Source organism: Cibotium barometz, chromosome 48 (assembly GCF_041138505.1).
Source record: "Cibotium barometz isolate CiBa-2024 chromosome 48, ASM4113850v1, whole genome shotgun sequence".
NCBI lineage: Eukaryota > Viridiplantae > Streptophyta > Polypodiopsida > Cyatheales > Cibotiaceae > Cibotium > Cibotium barometz.
Window position 1 is genome coordinate 35,668,272 of NC_141093.1, and position 16,446 is coordinate 35,684,717.

Sequence of the window (16,446 nt, forward strand, 5' to 3'; positions counted from 1 at the left end):
CAACTTTAATATATCATACAAGATACATGGCATATTAAGTCACGTGATGCATACAGAAGTATTAATGGGACAGATGCCAATTGACTTTTGTTTGAAATGTCTCTCAAGTACAAAGACTCTTTAACATCCTTCAATAAACAGCCGTTGCATAAGATTCTTGTAAGTGACAACACGCCTTAAATATCATTCAATGAAAAGCTGTTGCAGATGACTATATAGCTTTGATAAGCTCTTACAACAGCATTCAAATCCAGCTCAATACAATGTCCAAAATCCAACCACTATGACAGTGCCCCGGGACAATCAAATTTAGGAACATGAGTGCTACTCGAGTTACACCGCCTGCATGCACCCGTTAGGGTTTTGCAGGACTTCCCTCATCCACCCCCGCCCCTCTCGGTTCAGTGTTGCCCTGGTTATCCTCTTCATCCGCAGACGCAACCCCTCCCCCCCCCCCCCTGCATGGGCACCGAGTGGAGAGGAACCCCCACCCTCCTCAGAGTGCAGAGCATCAGCTCTGGCCAGCAGGCTGCTGCGCAGAACTAGCCCCCTTTCAAGACTGCAAACACCTTCGTACCAGCAATTTCTACAGTAGCCTCCTGCCAGTCAAATAGAGAAGCGATGATGAAGTTTGATCAAGTAACGGAGGATTTCATGGCCACAAAGAAACAGCTTGAGGAGTCCAGAGCAAGGGTGGAGGAGCTGAACCTACTGTTGCTGCAGAATCAAGTGGAGGAAGGTGCACCCGCTCCCAAGAAGTCTTCACCAAAGGACACCACTCATGCAGGTAATCCTGGTTCCTCTAAACCATTGGTCTGCTTGCCACCAGATGTGGTTTTTTCTTTGGAAAGGGATTACACAGCCAGATGCTTAGTGGCGTTACTCTTTGGCCCAAGGCCCCCTGTAGACTTCCTGAGAAACTGGGTCAGGGATAACTGGCTAGCTATAGGCATAGAGGTTGAAATCATTCAAGCTCTCGCCAATGGTTACTACATCTTCCTCTTCAAAGACCCGGGCATGGCTCTCAAGGTCTTGGGTTCAGGACAATGGATGTACAGAAATATCCCCTTTTGCTTCTTCAGTTGGACCAAAGACTTCAACCCCTAGGGGGCCAAGCCCTCAACCTGTCCAGTATAGGTAGGACTCCCTAATCTCCCTTTTTACTTGTCCCCGTGGATTAAAAAAATTGTGTCACCATTAGGTAAAGTCCTAGGTATGAGACCAAAAAATGATTACAATCCTGCTTGGCATCCTCAAGTTCTTGTAGAAGTGGATCTCGACAAACCCCTAATAAATGAAATTGAGATCAACTGTGGTGAGTATAGTATCCAGCAGGAAAACCACTACAAGATCTGCAAAATGAGTTAAGGATGTAAGAATAGACATGCATGACCAGTGGGCTGCATTTGAGCTGAATACCTTCTCTTACATTGGGATTTATGCTGGAGGATCTCAAGCTAATAGAATTAGAACTTGGGGATCTTTGAAAACTGTCCCTGAACCAATCATCTTAATGGGTGATTTTAATATGGTGGAATCTAGAGAGGATAGATACACAGGCTTGGGACAAATCTTGAAAGGGGCTGAGCTCCAGGAATGGCAGTGCACTGTAGATCACTTTGGGATGTGATAAGGACTGGATGTCCAGAGCTAAGCTGATCAGAATCTACAATGTGTCTAATGCTGAACTTGATCTCATTGGGGAGAGAATCAGTTTATGGAACATACATGATACTTGGCGTCTAACAATCAGAGATCTACCACACCCCAAAGCATTTCAGTGGAAGAGCCAAGATGACCTCCTCCCCATGCCCCCCAAACTGTGTACCCCCCCTATTCATTGCAAATTAAACAAAAGATGGGGGGTATCTATGGACCTCATTGGTACCTTCTTTTTGGTAAGCTTTGGAACAATTATGTGGAACCCAACAAAGCCTGGCTGGCTTGGTTGATCATGCACAGAGCTCTTTGGACACAACAAAAAGCTCTCAAGTTTAATGTGGAAGATGGGAAATGCCCCAGATGCAAGGAGTTAGAGGATGATATTCACATCTTCATCCACTGTCCCTTAACAAAAGTGTGCTTCAATGCCTTGGCCAGATGCATTCAAAACTGGAATGGGTACTCTCTAGGAGGAAAAATTTGTTACTAGGAGATAGCATTGGATCCACCATGGAATTCTGGGCTGTCTTGAGAACTGAACTGTTGTGGTGTCTTTGGTTACACAGACTTGAGTCCATGTTTAGCAGTAAGCCTACTAACATCTGGCTGAAAGAGAAGTTGGTGCATGCAGGTGAAAGGTACATTCAGAGAAAGCTGAAAGAGCTGGACACACAGTTAGAGAAACTTCTCAGCAAAGTCAAAGACAAGCATGTGGACCAGTTGTGGCATACCATTCAGGAACTGTTACGTCCAAGGATATTGTACTCATCAGAGCTCTTTATATGTTGTAACCTCTTTCTCTAATTTCTTAATATAAGCAGCCTTTATTTGAAAAAAAAAAATCCAACCACTACTCAACTACCACGTAAATGACTGGCCCAACTGAAAAGGCTAAAACCAAGAAGTGCTTTCCAGTCCTCTTTAATCATCAGATAAAACCCCCCTCCACCACAACACACACACACACACACACACACAAGGCGGCCTGCGCATCCATTTCCAAGTATCATTATTTAACTTGCATATGTAGGTTCAATCTAGCCTACAAGCCACAAAAAAAATAAAAAGCATATGTCGATACTAAGCATGTTATTTGTTGACGACAAATCAAACCATCTAAACCCGGCATTGATACATCAGTGTAGACTCGTGTCCAGTGCGAATTGGAGAAAGCATGTACCCCTTACTGTACAGACGGTTCTTGAAAGCAGCACACCCAACTCTGCGTTAAGGTCAAACAGAAAGAGGTGCCAATCAATGAGTTCATATAGATCGCTTAAGAGTCTAAGGCTGGTTACAGATACCCCTCTGCCAGTCAACGCCCGCGGGGGGGGGGGGGGGGGGGGGGGGGGGGGGGGGGGAGAGATCTTGGCTGCCCGTCAATTGATGACAGACAGTATTGCCCATCCAACCCTCCCATGGCAGGGGAGGTATCTGTATCCAGCCCAAGAGAAATCACAAGAAGCCACACTGCAGGAGTGCTTACCAAAGACTTCCTTTGAGGTGCATAATGGGTTGGTTTAAATGCATCACTGTAGCCCATCCTCGCAGGAGATTCGGCTTGGAGTGCCGGAATTCGAACAGGTCCACCTGTTTTCTTTTCATTGCGCGCTTGATTGAAGATGACCGTAAAGCCCTCACCAGAAGAGGGGTCTTTCTCGTCCCAAGCACCAAATTTGGGAAGCACCGGACTCCTATCTGGCTGTTTGTTGGACCAAATTTGTGAAGGGAAAACTTGTCAACACAATGACCAAAATTTTCCAACAACCCTACAAAAAGAATAATTGCAAGATAGCAAATTTTGAAAACATTAAAAAATGAAGACAAAAAACGGATTTGTTATGAACATATTGAGCTACCTGGTAAAAATTCAAGGATCTAGGCCAGATATTTATGGAAAGTTGAAACTGCTTGAGGATGAGAGTTCAAAAGGAAAGCATTTTTTGTGGCATAAAGATATGCAGCGCTGCTCACAAGATTGCAGGTGTGACTGGCTGATTGAGGCAAGATATCAGGATCTTGAGATATGGTTGTGGGGTAGGGGCTCATTGTTGTGTATGCATGGGGAACCGAAAGATGTGGCGCAAGAGTTGTGTGTGTGTACAGACCGGTTCACGTACAGGTGCACCGTGCCCATTACCTTAGGTATGTGTATAGGAGGGGTTAAAAACTTTGTTTACTGCTTTTTGTTTTTTGCCTTCTAGTGTTTTCAACACATAGTCAGCTTCTTCCTCATTTCTTGCTGTAAGCAGTGAGTAGTATTGTTAGTATCAGGCTTTGGGCAAGAGAAGACATGCTCTCTCACAGAAAATGGAAGCCCTTTGGGGAGAGACATGTGCTTCGATAAGAGTCCTTCGGGCACAGGAAACCACAATCTAAAGCAACAACATTTGTCTGAATTGGAGTTGCAGAGCCACACGCTACCATTTGCTGGCAGCATTGGGTGTCTACAGTGGAGGCTTGAAGCCATTTTAACCAGCATCAATATTTCGTTGATGTCAACCGGCATTTCAAATTTTCTAGAAAGAATGACTGCAGCAGCTAAGGAGATCTTGCTTTGCAAGAGGAGGCCTCAAGTGATTAATGAAGTTTGTCATCACTCCAAGAACATGGTCTCTCTTATGGCAGCGCACACAGAAAATTCCCACCAACTGGTGATGAGTTCATGGCTTTTCATGCATGAAACTCTTGATATTTTTGGACTCAACTGTAGGATTTATGCATTTGGTCGTTATAAATGTGTTAGGGGGTAGGGTAAATAAGTGCATGGGTACACACTCGTGTGTACATTAGTATTAGCACATGGTATGTTATTAAATAAATATGATGTGGCCAGATACACATAGCACAAAAAGTCAGCATATGACTTGTATATACGTGTGATTAAAAGTCTAATAGATAACTCTCTTGCACGTTTTCCAACATACAAGCTGTACGTCTATCTGTGCATTCCTGTTGCCCACAAACGCTAATCTGCAGAAAACCCTAATTTCAGCCCGTGAAAATCCAACATTTGGTGTCAGAGCCACTTCTTTCAGCCCAAATTTTTTTCCATACACATGAGCAAGCTCGTACCCATCCATACACTGTGTACTTGTTCGTACAGCTGCCATACATGCCATCCGTACATGTGCTCCTGTATAGGTCTCCCGTGCTGCTGTACCTGTGCCAGCACAGGTACACAGCCTCCCCGTACATCCATACATTCTGTCTGTACAGTTATCAACTGCTTGTACCTTCTATCAGCAGCCATCCGTACATGCATCTACTATTCGTGTTGTATTTGCATGTACCCTACCTATTGTACCCGCCCACGTGTTATGTACCCGCCATACTTCCAACATTGAAGTACTCAAGATTTTGGGGCTTTTCTCAAAAATGAGCTGCTCCTTCAAAAATGAGGTACAATGGGTCAAGAAAAAATGGAGTTTTATCAAAATTGAAGTTTTCATCAAAAATTATAGTACATGCAGTTCCAAAAATATGGGGGTTTTTCAAAAATTGAATGCCTACAACAAAATTGGAGAACATGCACTTAGTAAAATTTAGGGTTTTCTCCTACAGCTTCATTTTTGCAATTTCGGAGATATTTGCCTCAAAGCAGGTAACATTTTCAGGCTTTTCACGAATTTAGTATACTCTACATTGTGTATTTTATTGGTAGGCATTGGATGATGCAGTGAACTGGTTACAACATAAGTCAATTTACATCTTGTGGGATTGCCAAGTGTGCACTTCTTGTGCCTTTTGGAACAGTATACATTTTACTAAGAACAAGCACCAAGTAAAATTTAGTGTTGCATGCACAGAAAAGTTGCTGTACTGATCCACAGCCCTAAGCCTGATTAAGAACAAGATGCTGATTTAAAATGATTAAGACAGAGGAGAGAGAAGAAGAAAGAGAGAGTTGGTGTCAAGGTTTTCTTGTATTATGGTTCAAAAAGGTTGCTAAAATGCTTGTACATGGCTTAGGCCCTTGGTCATCCCCTAGGGGTTGACCTCGGGCCCCTTCTACATGATGGATGATGACTTCTACTTGCAATAATGATGAATGACTGACTTATTTGCTGAATAATGACTTCATGCTTATATATATGTGCCATGTGGAAGGGAGCTGGTCGCAGCAGCTGCTGCTGTCGGCCAGCTTTGGACCTGAATATTCCTGAAATTGCTGCATTAAATGCTGCGCTTCTTATAATGATTTGCCCACTTGCTGTCCTTCCCTGTTGCCTAGCCGCCTGCCTGCTGCCTAGGTGTCAGCATTTAATGCTGGCTGGGTCGTGTGCTATTCTGTTGGCTGGCCGACTGCAGTATAGGCCTGGACAACTGCTGCCCAAAACTAACCTAGGGCTGACAACTGGGCTTTGATGTTGGCTAAGGGTGTTTACACCCCTCGCAAGGCAGTCCCTCCTTGGGGCTGGCCCCTGCTATATGTATGCAACTAACATGCCTATGATGCATACTACTCCTAAGGCTGACATCTGCATGCACCTACATGAGGACTACTTGCTGAATTCTCCAAAGTGGGTTAAGAGGACTGACCTGACAGACCTCTATGGCTAGGAGACTCACCTACGTAGCTCGTGCCTGACATGTCAAGGGTCATGGCATACGACAAAATATCCTAAAAAGGTACTACTTCTGTACATGTTCTTGCACTGTTGATGAGCTAGTTTGTCACAGTGCATGGGTACACGCGACAAGGATACACTCGAATCCATGTATCATACTCAGAATGAAGCTCGAGTTGCTTACTTAAAGAGGCAGTTGGACATACTCACTATGAATGAGGGTGACCCTATGACAGAGCACCTCACTACGGTGAAAGACCTTAGAAAGCAACTGCTAAATATAGATGAGGTCATTCTAGACAAGCAACTTGTCACCAACACTCTTAATTCATTGCCTCCCTCCTATACCTGATGGTAGTCAAATGTCACATGCACTCTGCACTGTAATGCATGATGACAAGATGGCTCATCATCAACACAACACTATATAGCAGTCGAATCCTTTAGGATTTGATATTTGTCGCACGCCGTGACCCCATTGTAATCCTCAGTCCACGATATGTCAAGCACAAAGTACATAGATCATTCCTCAGCCTTAGAGAGTCACTCAGTCAGTCAAAGTCCCTTAAACCACTTGGAGAGAATCATTCATGCATATAGAAATCAGTAGAAGCCTTAGGGATTGCATCAGAACATGTTTGCATTTTGCATATCATTCATCCCATGCATATAGACCATCTAGATCATTGCAGAACACTCATAATATCATCCAGTATTTTTCCCATATTTTATAGCATTTATTTGGCATTTTTAACCATATTATTATCAACATTATCCATTTTATGCAAGACATGATGCAGTCGGCCTTTCAGCCAGCCGACCAGCAGCATATGCATATAAATAGCAATCGTTGCATCATTCCATATTCATTCATTCATCATATCAGTCAAGCGTTTCATCCTTCAGAACAAGGAGCAACCACGATTGAGCATTCAGCATATCTTCATCAAAACGCAGCACCTTCGGCATTCAGCCACTACAGTACCTTGCGTTTTCAGCATTCACACAGTTTTCAGCATTCACTCATATCATCGTTTTGCTACAGCCCTTCCGGTCAAGGTAAAACGCATTCATACATTCATTTTCAACATACATTCACAGCCTTGAACTGCCCAGTCAGCCCCTTCTCTCAACCTCAGGTTTGCAGCCTTTCTATATTCCATTGGAAGAGTGCATAGGCTTGAGATCGGTTATCATTGGTGCTTCTACAACCGTGTACAATTCAGCCCAACTCTTGGTCTTTCAAAGGTCTTGCGTTTGGCTTATCTACAATCCCAAGTCAGTCCTAAAGTCATTCTCTTCAAAGATAATAAGCAAATACTCCTAGCACTATGAGGGGGGCCTTCAGTGGGTAATTTGGGACCCAATAAGGTGTACAGACCTATCTATCTCTCTCTTATCTCTTATCAAGGTTGTTGGAGAATCAACAACCTTGGTAAGATTGGACATTTAGAAAGCCTCATGACATTGTCCAACGTACAACAAATCAAGTGTACCATATGTTGGTGGAAGATAAGCGCTAGATCACTGAGAAGGCCAATAGGGTACGGAACATCAAGAAGAGTAGAGCCTGGTGAAAGGAAGTAATCTTATAGGGCTGGTGGTCTAAGATTCCATATCAAGGGAAGGTGTTCCTATGGCGCATGCTAGTTGGAGGCCTAGTAATTGTGTGTTTTGTACTACATGCTTGAAAACATGCCCGCATCTTTTCATTTCATGTCCGGTGGCAAAGAAGGTGTGGGATTTCCTTTCTCGCGTACGGACTTCGTTGACAGATAGGCCCGTAAAGATTAAAGATTGGATTTTTGGCAAGATTCCGAAAGACCAGATAACCCAGAACATTCAGTTTTCTTTCATTTTTTCCGGTAGAGTTTGTGGCATATTTGGTTGACTAGGAATGCCTTCATATTTGATGCAAAAGTTGGTATTACAGCTCACATAGGTCGTATAAAAGGGTTACTATTGTGGCAAGTCTCTTCCTTGCGGTCAGCTCATTTGGTGGAGACTGACACGGCTATATATTGGATGAGGGTACTCCGAGCTATACCTGTGGTTCGCAATAATTAGTGAGGGAAAGCTAGTACATCACATGGCGGCCATGTGGCCATTTGTAAAGTAATTTTTGTAATATATCTTCTATTACGAAAAAAAAAAAGTTTGAAGTGATAAAGGTGGATTGCTAAAGACTCATGAAACTCGAGATAAAGAAGGCAGTGTGAGACTTGTGTAACAAGATCCTTCATTATGCATAATTCCATTGCATGTTACATTGGTATCAGATTCAGCTTGTCCACACACACCGCATTCTAGTGTGAGAGTATCCTTGGATGGTCAGACTTCACTCCGGCACGACCACCGACTTCAGTAACATGTCTACAGAGGAGAGTACACATTAGCAGGAAGACGTCTCCCCCGAAGAAGCCTTGCTCTTCCTACTACATATACCATAGCTCTACTCCGAGCACAGAACCAACTTCTATTGGAGCATCTCCAGCTCTTGGAGGCCACCGCAACAAAACCCACTCTTCCAGCTACCCCCGACTTCGTCACCCTCTTCTTTCAGATGGAACAACAAAGACGAGAGCATGAAGCAAGACGACGGAAAGAAAAAATAGACAAAAGAGACTGTGAGGAAGCCCAATGTAGGATTGACGAAGACCAGCGTCATCATACTTACTAAATTTTGATTGAGTTTAGATGACGGTTGTCGATGTCGCGGGATTCTGGCTGGTGGCACCTATGGGTGGGGAAACTGAAGAGAGGTGTTGATACTTCATATGCATGGCCTCCTTTTGTCTTTGGTGTTCGAGTAACATGCGCTCTCGATCGAGCTCTCGTTGGTGCTCGCGAGCGACGAGTTTAGCCTGGCGGTTTTACTCTATTGGGGCATATTACATTGGGTTGTGGGGTTTCTCTCTCTCTCTCTCTCTCTCTCTCTCTCTCTCTCTCTCTCTCTCACAGCAGATGGTTTTGTGATCAGACCCAGTTACATGGATGTACACTTGTCTCATGCAGTACGATGTGCTATTGGTCAGATTCGCACATCCTCACACCAGCTTGAGATTGAGATTGGCCGATATAGAGGTATACCAGCTGAGGCCAGGATATGCCGAGTATGCCATGGGGAGCCAGAGACAGAGCTGCATTATATATGCCATTGTACTGCATACTATGAGATACGTGGTCGTTTCCACTGTTTATTCAGAGAGGGTTTTGGACCACTTTCCAGAGTCATGGGGTACCAGGACCAGAGGTGTTTGGGATTGTTCTTGCTTGAGCTGCGGAGACATAGAGATAGCCTGCTTAGGCGCACAGAGAGCCAGACTCAGAGGCACATTACAGACTTCTTTAGTCCGGCCATCACTGCGCCAGATGGACCACAGCAGCAGCAGGACATGGATACTGCCCACACCAGGGGTACACTGATTGATCGTGCGATTGAGCTTGGGTGGTCCAGACGCCCACGACTACGGAGGAGGGCATCCCAGCATAGACGGAGGTTGTAGCGGCAGATTCGGATTATTCTTGCGAGGCATGCGAGACACCCAGTCAGGGTGCTGACCACAGAGGATATTGAGGAGATCCGCCAGTGTCCGATGCGGCACATATTATGAGATGGAGGTACCTCCATAGTGTACCTTCCAGTTCCAGTTTCATTTTCTAGGTGCCAGTAGTATCATCTTTATTTTTCATTTTCTGGGTTTTTTTTTATCCAGACATTGTATCAGATCCACCATGATGTAACTTTTGGTCTCATAGGTCATTATGGCCTTTTGAAGACGTTAATATAACATTTCATTTCATTTCATTTCTCTCTCTCAAAAAAGATGATTTGACTCCACTTCCTTAGGAGCCTCCATGAAGTTTGCCGATGTCCTTCCTTCTCCACTGGGTTTGCTGTAGCAGTCTCTTGCCATGTGTCCTGGCTTTCCACAATTGTGGCAAGTGAAGGTCCTTCCTCCTACTCTGCCTCTTCCTCGTCCTCGTCCTCGTCCTCCAGAGAATCCTCCTCGGGTGAAGAATGCTTTTTCCTCTCCAGCTATTGAGTCCAGCCATTTCTTCTCTTTGACCTTGGTCTCTTGCTCTAGTAGAGCTCCTTCTATCTCGTGCAGCTTCAATTCAGGTACATTCTTTAAGGTTGCTACAATGTTTTCATATTCAGCACTGCTAGTGCCTCATCATCTTCTACCTTTTTGCCAATGGCTACCAGTTGTTGCTTAATGCTTTTATATTTGTTCAAGTGTGTGATTAAAGGTTCACTTTCCTTCATCTCCAGTTTGTAGAATTGCATTAACAGATTTATCTTTGAATTTTTTGCTTGAGTGCCAAATAATTTATTGAGTTCATCCCATGCATCTTTTGCCCATTGTATCCCTGTGATGTGATGAATGATTTCATCATTTAAACTGAGTGCGATAAGTTCTAATGCTTTCTCATTTCTACTCTTCCACTCATTTTCCCCACTCACCTCTGGGCATTCATCTCTTCCCTCAACTAGCCCCCACAGATTTTTCCTCATGAGCAAATACATGGCTTTTGTTTGCCATGTATAAAACTACTCCCCATTAAATTTGGCTATCTCTTGTGCCGTGCTCATGATGATGTGAAGGAAGTCTTACCTCTTGATCCAATTTCAAGATTCAAGGGCAGTGTCTACCCTTTTACAACTCAATCTGGTGTTTAGGTGATGATTACAACAAATTTATCAACATAAATTCACCAGAAATTACATTAAACCAAGGGTAACAAATCTGTACTAAATGGTTGGAGTATCAAACCATCTCCGAATTGTAATCTGAAGTTATAGGGATCTGTATCAGATACCCAATGGTTAATTTGAACCCTCAATTGCACCAAAATATAGTGATTAGTGTTGATTAATCACTGATTAGCAAAATAATCCTCTATTTTGTGTGCAAAAAAAAGAATATGCAGGGAGTCCAAATCTGAGGCCTTAGAGTTCAAATGAGCTCAACCCCTTAAAAACTGTCTTCACCAGCTTGTAGAGCACCCTTGAAAACCCTTGGGACCAAGAGGAATTAGACCCATTGTATCTGGTGCAGACAAGATCTCAATTTTGCTTCAAAAAAAAGACGCCTGAGAAAGTGCGAAAATTTGCAGCTCCAGAAGGCGGTTTGGCGATTCGCGTTGATGGACTGGAGCATAGGGATTGTGGCTATGTGGGGCTAGAGTCTTGAAGCCTATTGTTAGGCCTAGAGGGAGATCAAGCCCCTCCAACAACTCTGGGTACAAAAGGCTTGTTGAAAAATGACAAAGTTGATTATCTACTAATCCTAATTAACTAGATGATTAGCAAGATAATGGACTCATAAATTTGATGGATTCTAAGCTAGGCTCTAATACCATGTTAAATTTGTAGCAATGTGATGAGCTATGATGGATCAAATGCTAGAATCAACATCATTAACAAAGAGATTAGACGATAATTAAGACGTGATTAGTGAGCAATTAACTGATAGCTTTATGTAGGCATGGATAATCAAAAACTAGCAAATTCTCATTAGGCCAATGCCTCAATTTATAGAGTTTACATCCAAGCATCTAATCCCACTGATCTCTCCTTGATTCACTCCACCTCTTTTGCTTGATTCTCTCCACCTCTTCCCACAATATCTCCACATCTCCTAAATCTTCTCATGCTACCCTTTATTCTCTCCCAATAGATACTTTTCAGCTTCTCTCTCATTTACAGATTCTCTTTTACAACCTCTTGCTAAGGACTTGTTCCCGCACACACCCTATTCACTTGTATATTTCAACACCGACCTCACGAGTGAGGTAGTCACTTGGTGGCAGACTGGCAACATTGGTCTAGTCTCCATACAGACCACATCACAAGTGTCACAACTTTTCGCTAGGATACCTTTGTCCATGACCTTAAGACCAGATTTCTCCCTCCCCATTATTTTACCAACCTGGTAGATGAGTTCTAAGGACTCAGACAGAACGGATCACCCGTGCTTCAGTTTTTCGAAAAGGTTATCACTTTAGCACAACGGTTAGGGTTATCTGAGCAAGCCAAGATAGATCAATTCATTCATAGATTAGATCCTAACATCCGATTCACAGTTCGTAACTTTGAACCCCGCACATGTGACCGAGCTTTGACTCTCGCTCAAAATGAAAAAGTGAGAATGAACAAAGGCAAGCCTAAACAACCGCAGTCTAGTACGAAACCCCAATCAAGGAAGGATACTCCGTCTTCTAGAGACGCTAAGACAGATAAAAGTTCTAGCTCTAGTTCAGGGGATAAGGAACCCGAGCCTATGAAACCCCTGAGGAAAAAGCTAGAGCAAGCATCACTGAAGGCTATCTTCCTCTAGAGAAGCAAAGGAAGTATCAATCAAAAAACCGATGTTTTTATTGTCATACCATTGGGCATGGTAAGAAGGATTGTCAAAAATGGCAAGCGGACCGCTTGTCAAATCCCCAAAGGATCACCTCGTAGAACGCTCCTGAAACGAAACTCGAAGCTTGCAAAACAAAGCCAAGCTACGTAAAGAGGGTGCAAGCCTGACTCACCTCCCAACCTTGACAGCCGGGAGCAAAACCCACAAGTCTTGGCTGTCCCCACCGAGCCACGAGCTGAGCTAACTAGTTGGACGTACCAGCCAATCTCTACCTCGTGACGTCCCATACCGCCACGAAACTACCCTTGCGAGCCTCGAGATTGCTGCCGGCCTTGGCTGCATAAAGCAGGTGCACGTCTGCACTAGATCCAAGCTCCTCACCATAGAGCTCTCACAAAGACACGCGAGACTCTATGAACTATTGACTAACCTTGGCCACTCTTTTATAGGCTCTTGGCCGGCCATCGGGCGTCCACACTTGGGCGCCCGCCCGTCCACACTTGGGTGCCCGCCCGTTAGTCAGCTCGCCAATCAACTTGCCTAGCTCCAAGCTTCCCCAAGCCTCGAAGCTAGTCTTGTGTGCATGTAGCACACGGTAGATACATACTGTGCACATGACATACTCCCCTTCCTCTAAGAGGTCACTAAAAACCCAAGGTAATCCCTCTGAAGGGTAGTCAATGTCTCCCATGTAGCGTCCTCCTCAACACGATCCTTCCACTTGTTTTTGTAGTCCGTGAGAAGTGTATTACACAATCGTCTTTCCAAATCCAAGGATCTTTTCCGGTTCGTGTGGAACAAATGTCATGTCCTCGACATCTATGATTTCTTGAGGAGTAACTAACTGGTCTGTTCCACCCAGTACTTCCTTAAGTCTACTAACATGAAATACGGGATGAACTTTCACATGAGAAGGCAAATCCAATTCATATGCGACTAAACCAATCCGTCGTGTAATACGAAATGGTCCACAGTATCTAGGGGATAATTTCGGAGATCGACCTGTCGGTAAAGTCTTGAAATCTTTGGGAACTCGCAAATACACCATTGTTCCTTCAGAGAACTCTCTAGGTGAATGATGTCTATTAGAATAAAATATGTCTCTGTCTTGAGCACTTCTAATAGATTCCTTCGCAAGTTGAAACATTTCTTGCATATCTTGCAGAAAATTACGTACTGCATCATACTGAAGTCCTGAAAATCCCACGGTAACAAGTGATCTAAGTTGAAAACCATACATAAGCATAAAAGGACTAAAACCTGTACTCGTATGCTTAGTACTATTATATGCAAATTCTAACATAGGAAGATAATCCTCCCATGAACTTTGTCTTTTGGAGACATATGCTCGAAGCATATCCTCCAAAATCTGACTAACTCTTTTAGTCTGGCCATCAGATTGGGGATGACCTGAGGAACTCAAATTCAAAGTTGTTTCCAACTTCTCAAAAACAAGCCTCCAAAAGTCGCTTGTAAACTTAGAGTCCCTATCACTAATTGTGTCTTGCGGTAACCCGTACAGTCTAAACAATTGCTCGATAAATTGCCTTGCTAATTGCATAGTTGTAATGGTCTTCCGTGTCGATAAAAATCTAGTCATTTTTGTCAAGCGATCCGTATCTCCATCCTCTGCCAACTGTATGGATGAGATCAATGCCAATCAGGAGTACCTCTGCTGAGGAAGCTCCCATAGCCGCTGTAAAAAAGATAACTGCCTGGAATAGGGCCTCGGTTACTACTGGTGGGACACCCAACTCAGCCCGAACAATCTCATGTGGTGCTGATGATTTGCTCCGAATCATGCGGGCAATCATCATAATCAGTGGTCTCTCCATTTACCTCCATCCCTCATCTGTCCCTCTCTGAGATCTGTGATGTATACTGGGCCCCCAAATTGGAGCTCCGTACAGGAGGGTCGGTATTTTAAGTGTATCAAATAGCCACAATTTGGTGCGGGGCTCCTGAAACTGTATGTGTGCACACTACCTCTCAAGTGCCCCCAAGGCTACATGCCCTCGAGCTAATCTAGCTGCTGCTGCCTCCTTCAGGGAGAAACACGGTCCTGTGAAAGTAACTCCCAAGTAGACATATGACCTGACGTACTCTACCGGCTCCCCTCGAAAAGTGAACTGAGGCTCTGATCTCGTCACCCATGCCTGTGTGGTGTTAAACACCATAACCTTGGTTTTCCCAAGGTTCACTGTCAGATCTCTATCCGCACAGAAAGCCTGTAATGCATCCAGGTGTCTCTGTAATCCCTCCGGAGAGTCTAAGATTAGAACAATATCATCAGCATATAACAAGATGGGTATCAACACCCCTGCCAGGCATGCCCTTGGGCCTCCCAATCTGTCTACATAATCAGAGACCGCATCAATGTACAGTCCAAAGAGGGTGGGCGATAGCGGGCATCCCTGCTTCACCCCTATCGTGAAGGCCACCCTATCAGTGTAGGCATGCTCACTTATGGTAGTGCTATGTGTGAACAAGGCTTAACCAAGGGCACTTTTTCCCATGTGGTTTTTCCCCTTGGACATCAAGTGTGAAAGGACACTCTAACATATAATATTTTGTACTTCTATATTATATGGATGTGGCACACATGCAAGGGTTGACTTGCATTTTGTGGATACCGGCTGGCTCCCTCTCTCTCTCTCATTTCTGTGTGTGAGCTTCTCTACCCTGCACCTAACCCTAATGTGCAGGTTTGTGTGTGTGAGTGTGTGAGTCCAACACCCAACATTTGGTATCAGAGCTGGGAGCTACCTATGGATTTTTGCCCCAGAAAAAACTGCTGCTGACTGTGGAATTCCGTCGCCGAAATTCCATCGAAAACTGTCGTTCCGTCCGTCGCCTGCGTTTTTCCATCGCCGGACTGCCTGCTTCCGTCGGCGCTCCTCCGTCCGGCCACCAGAAACGGGCGGCACTAGTGGGGAGCCCACCACCATCGCCCAACTCGCCGGCAGCACCGCCGTCTACAACCAGCGTTTTTCCGTCAGCACCCCCCTCCGGCTGCCCAGAGCCGTCGACAACCAACAATGTTCCGTTCCAGCCTGCAGATAGCCGCGACGCCGTCCGTCCTGCTGTTCCGTCCACACGGCGTCCGTCCGTCCGCTGCTCCGACCTCCGCACGCAGCGCCGCCTCTGCCCAGGTGTGACTCCCACCCGTCGTCCGCCCGTCGGTTCCCAGCGTCGACTACGTTCCGGCCAGAGCCGTCGACGGTCCATACGTCACCTCCGTCTGCTCCGTCCCGGCGGGACCTGCCCGACACCAACACCTCGCATCACTGCTCTGTCCCGAAGGGTCCTGCCCGACACCAGCGCCGGGAGCCTGCATCTGAATGGTCCATCACCTGTGTTCGCTGCTAGCGCCTCGTCACCTGTGTTCGCCGCCAGCGACTAGCTCGACAACTCTGCACTCTGCCACGTACACACACCCGCCTGCAGCTCCGTGTCCTTCTCATTGTTGAGTCTCCGCCTGCAACGACTCCCTCCAACGCCTCCACCTGCAAACGACTCTCTTCAACGCCCAGGTCTCTTCCCGATTGTGCTTCCGTACTATATCTTCCCGGTTGTGCATCATTGCTACCCAGGTACCTTTGTTTCAGCAAACAAAAAAAATAAACAAAGTAAACAAAATAAGGTTTGCAGGCAGATTCGACAAATTTTGGGGGTTTGCCAGGAAGATTTGAAAGCTTGCAGGTGGTACAGGATTCAGGCAAATTGGGGGATTTCTCAATTGAAAAAATTGGGCATTTTGCTTTGCCTGCAATTTGGGGGTTTTCAAAATTGAGGTCAAAATCAACAAATTGAGCCCCTTTCACTTGCAGAAATTTGGGGCT

The 16,446-nt window shown here is 44.9% G+C and overlaps 2 protein-coding genes across 2 annotated transcripts in view; one reads left to right on the forward strand and one right to left on the reverse strand.

The window, feature by feature from the left end:
• The first annotated feature begins 223 nt into the window (after positions 1–223).
• Positions 224–2,479, forward strand: LOC147611120 (uncharacterized). Its single transcript, XM_086785781.1, has 2 exons — positions 224–787; positions 2,294–2,479. Exons 1-2 carry the CDS (start codon positions 622–624, stop codon positions 2,464–2,466), a joined length of 339 nt encoding a protein of 112 aa, XP_086641907.1. The 5' UTR covers positions 224–621; the 3' UTR covers positions 2,467–2,479.
• A 179-nt stretch (positions 2,480–2,658) lies between these two features.
• Positions 2,659–16,446, reverse strand: part of LOC147611121 (RPM1-interacting protein 4-like) — a 32,353-nt gene continuing 18,565 nt past the window's right edge. The window contains exons 4-5 of the mRNA XM_086785780.1: positions 3,149–3,364; positions 2,659–2,884 (exon numbers count right to left, since the gene is read on the reverse strand). Of these exons, the coding sequence (XP_086641906.1) occupies positions 2,846–2,884; positions 3,149–3,364 (255 nt within the window). The 3' untranslated portion in view covers positions 2,659–2,845. The remainder of the gene's footprint in view (positions 2,885–3,148; positions 3,365–16,446) is intronic.